Genomic DNA, 7,886 nt, shown 5'->3' with positions numbered 1-7,886 from the left:
TACAGTGTGTACAAATAATAGCTCTTGGCTGATAAACGGAAAGAAGTTTTAAGGTTGTTTGTACTGTCATGAGAGCATGTCTTGCAGAATCACAGGTCTCCATCAAATTACTGTAGATTTACTGATGGCATATTAATGGAACATGGCAGGGATATGTGAGATGTTATTTACTAATGGCTGATAGAATAATTTCATTCTAGAGTTCTGTTTTCTAGTCATGATGAAAATCGTGTAATCTTCCACGTCCCTAAAAAAGCTTCTGTCTGAGTTGGCAAGGAAATGCTAAAAGAGTGTAATTAAGTAACGATGACCCTAAAGTGAAATGTGGATTCTTTACAATATACAATGTCCTTCCCACCAGCCATGTGTGTTTGTCAGATGTTTATAGAATCTTCATTAACTAAGAGCTTCGCTAGATAACAGAAGCTGAAGCATGGCATCAATGACTCAGATAAGGGCAAGTGTACAACCAATCTGCTTGACAACTGACAAGAGGCTGGGGTTTGAAGCAGACTGTGAAAAGAACACAAGAAAGTGATTTGCAAAGGGCATTCCATCTGTTTGCCTTCCACCTCCTCTCCTCTGTCTGTAAAGATTCAACATTTTTAATCAGTTAAAATACTTAGTCCTCTTGTCTCTCCCTCAGAAAGTAAATACATAAGAAATGCATTATTTTGGAGTATTAGCTGCACTTTCTGTTTTCAATATAATTGCCTGCCTGACAAGAGGCAAGCCTTTGGAAAACTGGGACAAGCTACCAGTTATGGGAGAGTCTGACACATTCTTTCATGATCCTGGGGAAATGGAAGATGAGACCCATTTTGATTTTAAATCTTTCCTGGAGAATATGAAGACAGAATTACTAAGAAGTTTGAATTTATCAAGGATTCCCTCACAAGCGAAGACCAAAGAACCCCCACCACAGTTCATGATTGATTTATACAACAGATACACAGCGGACAAGTCCTCCATTCCTGCATCCAACATCGTAAGGAGCTTCAGCACTGAAGGTAGGAGAAGTCCTAAATGTGTGGACAAGAATTTTTAAAGATATATGCGAGCAGCAGTCACATGCTTTTGAAATTCTGAGGAAACTAATTGCCTAACTTCCACAGACTATTTAGAAAGCAAGTAGATCAAATTTTTGGACTGTGGCCTTACTTGCTCCTTTCAATCTTTAAAAAACACAATTTAAAAAAATTCTCTGATGTTTTTATTTTACAATTTTATCTTCTCAAATGCCTAAATTGAGAAAATACATTGAATACAGGGTTTACACAAATCATGTTTCTCAAAGCTAGAGATTTGTGACTGCTTTTTTATGTTAGAAAACAAATATTTGATCATGTATAACTGAGACATTCATGCCAGAGAGCTCTTCTTTCTGAGAGGCTTCTGTCATTCTTAAAAAATACAGTAGCCAACTGAGATATCTGTGCCTCGATCCCAGTAAGGATCCAGCAGTGCTCACCCCAAATTCTGGTTTAGAGGGGAAGATTTACATGAAAAGTTGTAGCCAAGCTTGTCTCAACTTGAAAAAAAATCCAAATCTGCCTGTAGCAATAGATTTTTGAAAGCTCCATGTCAAGAAACAGTAAAAAAATGTTATAAGTGCAATCTTTAGAATAAAAATGAGACAGGGAGAATCTGTTTTTATAAAATATAGTTGTATAGAGGTAACAGCACTACAAGGATCTCCAGATTCCCAAATAAGTGACTCTAGTTCTGAAATGGAAAGAAAACTCAACAGTATGAGCTAGATTATAGTTCCCACATCCCACTCTCCACTCAGACTGCTTTAGAGGGAAGAAGAGTCAACAGTAGCTAATTAAAATTGCCCTATAATACAATGATGATAAAGTAACTATCTAACACTGACCATCAAAGACATATCATTCAGTGATGACTTTAAAATACTACCTATCTGATCTGTCAGAAAAATACCTGTCCTTCCCAAGCCAGAGTTGCTGGTTCTGCACATACGTTTGCAGAAAAATATAATAAAACACCGCAAATACTCACAAAAGCCTGGAATATACCTAAACGTGAGGGATATTTATCACCAAGTCCCAATTTAAACAGACTCTCGAGCTTTGATACAGATTTTTCAGAATTTTTCTGTCTTCTCTCTCAGTAACACAAGCTGCTTTCAAACTACCTGAAGACACCAAAAACCTCAGCACAGTTAATTCTTAAAAAGAGACAAATACACGCCATGCTTCTCTATACTAGGAGAGCAGTTCATCCCACGGCACTGTGATGAGTGGTAAATTCTAATAGCTTTTTTTTTTTTAGGAATTCTTTCTGTAAAATTCTCTTCAGGAAATTGCTAAATTTTACACTTCCTAGATGAGTACCTGCTACAGCACCATCTGCACCTTGTTTTAGGAAGACTCTTCCTGCTACCCCTTCACTCCTTCAGACATTCACCTGCATGCAGTCTTGGTGAAAATACTACCAACATCAAGATACTCCATTTTAACTTTTCACTCCCTGCTTCTTGAAACCTGGCCAGAAGATGGTATTATTTTATTTATTTTTTGATGCTAGGTAGCCATGGTCTTATTTTACTCCCAAAACACATCCTGAATCTTTTAAAAGCAAGTTATTTGGACTGTCAGGAGCACTGTAACCACAGATTTTTATTCCCTATTGCAGATGTTGTTTCTTTAACTTCACCAGAAGAAAACCCATTTCAGAAACACATCTTGCTGTTCAACATCTCTATTCCACGATACGAGGAAATCACCAGAGCTGAACTGAGAATCTTCATCTCCTGTCACAAGGAAGTTGGGTCTCCCTCCAGACTGGAAGGAAACATGGTCATTTATGATGTTCTAGATGGAGACCATTGGGAAAACAAAGAAAATAGCAAATCTTTGCTTGTCTCCCACGGTATTCAGGAGTGTGGCTGGGAAATGTTTGAAGTGTCCAGAGCTGTGAAAAGATGGGTCAAGGCAGACAAGATGAAGACTAAAAACAAGCTAGAGGTTGTTATAGAGAGTAAGGCTCTGGGTGGTTTCCCTTGTGGGAAGCTGGATATCAGTGTTACTCGTGACACTAAAAATCTGCCCCTGTTAGTAGTATTCTCCAATGATCGCAGCAATGGGACAAAAGAGACCAAAGTAGAGCTCCGGGAGATGATTGTTCATGAGCAAGAAAATGTGCTAGACAAATTAGGAAAGAACAACTCTTCATCTGAAGAAGAACAGAGAGAGGAAAAAGCCATCACTAGGCCCCATCAGCATTCCTCCAGAAGCAAGAGAAGCATTGGAGCAAACCACTGTCGGAGAACTTCGCTCCATGTGAACTTTAAAGAGATTGGTTGGGATTCTTGGATCATTGCACCCAAAGATTATGAGGCTTTTGAGTGTAAAGGAGGTTGCTTCTTCCCTCTGACAGATAATGTTACGCCAACAAAACATGCTATTGTCCAGACTCTGGTGCATCTCCAAAACCCGAAGAAAGCTTCCAAGGCTTGTTGTGTTCCAACTAAATTGGATTCAATTTCTATTCTTTATAAGGATGATGCTGGTGTGCCCACTTTGATATATAACTATGAAGGGATGAAAGTGGCAGAATGTGGCTGCAGGTAGTATATGCAGAATATCTATAAGAAGAAGAATACTCTTTTCTGCTGTCTGTGAAACTGTACATTAGTGATGTAAATGAAAATCCTTGCAAACAAGGTTTGGAGCACGGGATGGAGCTGGTTGTTTGTTGTTGCTGCTTTTAAAGGAAAGCTGGCATTTAAAGAATGGCAATCATTGTAAATAACCTGCATTATATATCATTAATTAAAATTTTGTGAGATTGAAAGAACTACGCATTATTTGGCCAGAGTGACAAAAACCAAAAACTTATTTGAATTTTTCTGTTAAACCAGTTCTGTTCAGGTCACATGCAGTCTTTGGAATTGAGGATGTCTTTTAAATTTCTAATAGGCATAGAAATCTAACTCTCTCTGTCAGTTCTTACATTCTTCTGTGTACTCACTGAACTGCATATAGTTTGCATGATAAAACAGGAAGTCTAAATCCTGCAAACCTTTTCTCACATCAGTAATTTCAGAGACTTTTAAAATCATTTTAATGCAAAGTATTTACTCCTGAAAGTGAAGTTTTAAAATTTCTCAAACAGATGACACACTCCATCTCATCTGATTCCCAAGTTTCCTTCTGTGGGTAGCAGGTGCCTTGGTTTCAGCTTTCTTATCCTTGGTGTCCCTATTTTTACCCCTTTATGGCACATACTTGAATGATAAGAAGTACAGCCTTCCGCTTCCAAGACACTGTTTCCTAGGAGGAACAGCAGGCCTTATCTCCTCACAAAGATAAGGAGCCACTTTGACCTACTGCATATTCTTAGTATTTCTTTGCAAGAACATGCAGTCAAATCACATCCAGTCTTAGGATCTGTACCCTAACAAGTGTGGGGGTTGGCAGTGCTCAGCACTCATGAAAAGAAATAAACAAGCTAATTTTTAGAGGCCTAAGTTCTTTGGAGTCTGACACCAGGCACTGCTTATTTTCTTTATTTTTTCTTAGGATAAACGCCGTTTTACATACAAAATTCTTTCACTCTTTAGAAGTCTGGGAAAAATTGATAACTCCTTTTTTAATGTTCTGGGGCACTTACTCACTTTAGGAGAAATACACTACCAGACAACGGTTATCCTGTCCTTACTTCTATTTTCACTAAACAACAACTCCCATGTTTCCTGCAACTAGGGAAAACTTTCTTCGATTCTAATGAAGGTTTTGCCTGTACAAGAAAAGACAGTGCTTTGCATTGGTTTCAGGTGTGATGGAATGTGCCATGTAATGCCATCATAATCCACTTTCTTCCTACTATTCCACCTTCCATCAAAAAAATCTACCACTTTTGATTCAAACCCACAGTGAACTACATATATATTCAAAATATTAAATGTTAATGAGACAAAAATATGCTTAATATGTGGAACCAATATGATTTAAATGTATACATATGTTTTAAATTAGGGCTGCCTGTGGGCAAGACGAATTCATTTGCTATGAACAGCTCTGCTTGAAATCTAATATGCAGTTTATTTACTATTGTTAACTGAATACAGAGCGAATAGCAGGTGAGTGCAAGCAGAGCAGTTGTAATTCCATCAAGAACTTTTGGTTACATCACAAATTATGAGAACAAAGCATGATTCACCAGAATCCTCTGACTGATTTACAGCCTCTTCCATTAGAAGAGGACTGCAATTGGATCAGATCTGAGATCGGGATCCATGAGAATTCTATCCATCCATAGCTGCATGTCATTATCCTCTTAATTTTCATGTGGCATCCTCTCATTTTACTACTCCCCACTGGCTTCTGTCATCTTACAGTTGTTATGTCTTCCTCCTTGAAATGTTTTCTCTCCCTTTTGTATTGATATCTCCTAAATTTATAGTATTTTGCACAACTTCTCTTCTTCAAGTAAAACAAACTACCAAGCAAACATCTGGTGTGATCACATTAGAATTCTTTTTCACCCATGTGTCAAGGTAATTGTAGCTGTGTGCCCTCAAGTCATCTAAACACTAGGTCCTAGCTGTAATTCTGACTTCATAGAGTGCAGGAGTTTGTCATTTATCAAATTAATAAGTGGAGAAGAAAAGAGACAAGTCCTCACATGTTCACAGAGATAGTTTCTCAAAAATCAATTTTTTGGAGGGAGGGAAAAAAAGGGGGGGAAAAACTCAATTCAGATCCCAGCTATTCTATCAGAACTTCAGAGAAGCTCTACAGACTCTTTCCCAAAACTGTACAAGTCTCTCTTGTATTTCAACCCCAAAAAATCAGTTTCACTTCCAGCCAGCTCTAACGATCACATTTCCATAGGCTTAACATTTTGAATGGTACAGCAGTAAATCAAAACATGAATCTCTCCACACTGTGATGAACAGGGTCAAGAGAAAATGAGAACCTGATAGTGACTACAGATGCCACCTACAGCACAGCTGAAGCATCTGTCAAATCAATATTTGGTTTGACATTGTACATGTGGACACCTAGGTTTTGAACATTTCCTTTTAAATAATTGGTCATGTTCCCTAATTTTTCAGCTGCTTTGGAATGTAGAGTCAGCCAGGTGGACAAAAAGCACTAGAAAATATACAAGTAGCAAAGAGAGCGCAAAGCACCTTGCTACCTGCATGAAGCCAGGCCCCATTAGGCACTGAGAAACACTTTCTCTCCACCAGACTGTGAATGTTAACCAGTAGCTTGCTGCTATTGCAGAGCGTGTTGGGGCTTGTGCAATGCCCAGCAGATGTACAGTTAAAAATAAAGCATATTTGTTTAACATAAACACATGGCTAAAGTGTGTCATCATATTCAGGCTCATTAGCTGTGTAATAACAGCCCCTCAACATTACAATCACTAGCTGATGCCATAGACAATTTTAAGGCTACCCAGCAGCACTTCATTCTTAATAGATACTGTGACTAGCTGATGGAAGATGTTCAGGAGAGAAAACAGATATTTTTACATATTTTCCCACCTTGTCTGTGTATATGGAGCACACAATATCCTCTATGTATGTCCCAACATAGAAGAGCAGCAAATACAACTTACCACTTAAAAGTAGTACTGCAACAGTGATCACAAAAAGCCAGAAAGATCTCCATTTTCACTATTTCTTAAAAAAGCCAGTAGCCTCATGGGAACCTGGAGATATCCAATTGTTCTGTGTTCAGATACCTTTTACTGAAAATATCCTGACAGCACAGAAATGTTAACCCAGAATTGCCAATTCCTGAAATTCTAAGCAATGGGTTTTAGTCTCTCAAGTAAGCTTATCATTTCAGACACAGTTATGCTCTAGCACAACTAACACTGCTCCCAGATCACAGCAGAATCTTCTCCAGCCTCCCCAAAGCCTGGCCACAATAATCACACAACATGGAGGTCTGCATAGGGCTGCACTGTTAGCTGCAGGAGGTATTAACTGTAGCTGCCCATATGCAGTACTGAATTAAGTCTGTTATTGCAAAGACAACTAGAAGGATACAAAAGGGAATAAAACAGAAAAAAGGGAAAACAAACAAGTAGCAAATGAGCAATGTCTGCGAGGCAAGATCTCAACCACAGCTTGAAAGGAGCTCCACTTCCCCTCTGACTGCATCAGAGATCTAACCACCTCCCTTCTACCCAAACTCCCCAACTTACCATTTGTCGCATGTTTAGCGCAGACAAAACCAGGGCAGGTCCTGCAGCAGTCTCTGGAGATCAAGGCACTTAAAGAGCTCGGCTTGTCTCATTGCAGGACAGGAAAATAAAGCTGGAGGTGCCTGAACCACATATCTCATCTATGCTGCTCTAGGTCTGACTGAGGCCTACAAAGCTTCTCGTGGAGCTTTCTTCACTCTTCAATATTTTCTCTAAATTTTGTCTCACGTTGCCTCAGCACCATCTCTGGGCCGAGGGGCCTCCATGTTCCTTCAGCACCATCTCCAGGGTGTCAGGAGCCCTTCTTACCCCCTCCCATGGTGCCTTAAATATGATGTCAGTTGTAAGTCAGTCTCCTTTTTGGCTGCCCACAGCCTGCTCTGCTCTCCATCTCCACACTGCCTTGCTGTCATCTCTGAGCTGGCTGCCACCGCTGGGTTGCCTCAGTACCGTTATAATCCTGCCAAGCTGCCTCAAAGTTGTGGTCAGCTGCTGCCAAGATTGTAGCCTCTTGTAGATCATCAGTAATAAATCAGATGAAGCCTCACAGGAGAAAGGCCTCAGTGTAGGACTGGAAAATGAGATGCTGTGAGTCAGCCCTTTCCTGAGGTGCAGGCTTTGGCTGGAGCCCTGCAGGCCTTCCGGTGGCCCTCACAAGCCTTGATGCTGGCCCAGCACAACAAAAGCATTGAGCA

At 39.7% G+C, this 7,886-nt stretch overlaps 1 protein-coding gene across 1 annotated transcript; it reads left to right on the top strand.

The window, feature by feature from the left end:
* Positions 1–462: 462 nt before the first annotated feature.
* GDF2 (growth differentiation factor 2) lies at positions 463–5,656 on the top strand. Its single transcript, XM_042863117.1, has 2 exons — positions 463–1,010; positions 2,659–5,656. Exons 1-2 carry the CDS (start codon positions 665–667, stop codon positions 3,594–3,596), a joined length of 1,284 nt encoding a protein of 427 aa, XP_042719051.1. The 5' UTR covers positions 463–664; the 3' UTR covers positions 3,597–5,656.
* The last annotated feature ends 2,230 nt before the right edge of the window (positions 5,657–7,886 follow it).

The sequence above is a fragment of the Lagopus leucura genome, unplaced genomic scaffold (assembly GCF_019238085.1).
Source record: "Lagopus leucura isolate 7727_CA_CO unplaced genomic scaffold, USGS_WTPT01 Super-Scaffold_739, whole genome shotgun sequence".
In the NCBI taxonomy this organism is placed as follows: domain Eukaryota; kingdom Metazoa; phylum Chordata; class Aves; order Galliformes; family Phasianidae; genus Lagopus; species Lagopus leucura.
Note: the sequence above shows the minus strand (reverse complement) of the source record. Positions and strands in the feature narration are given on the sequence as shown.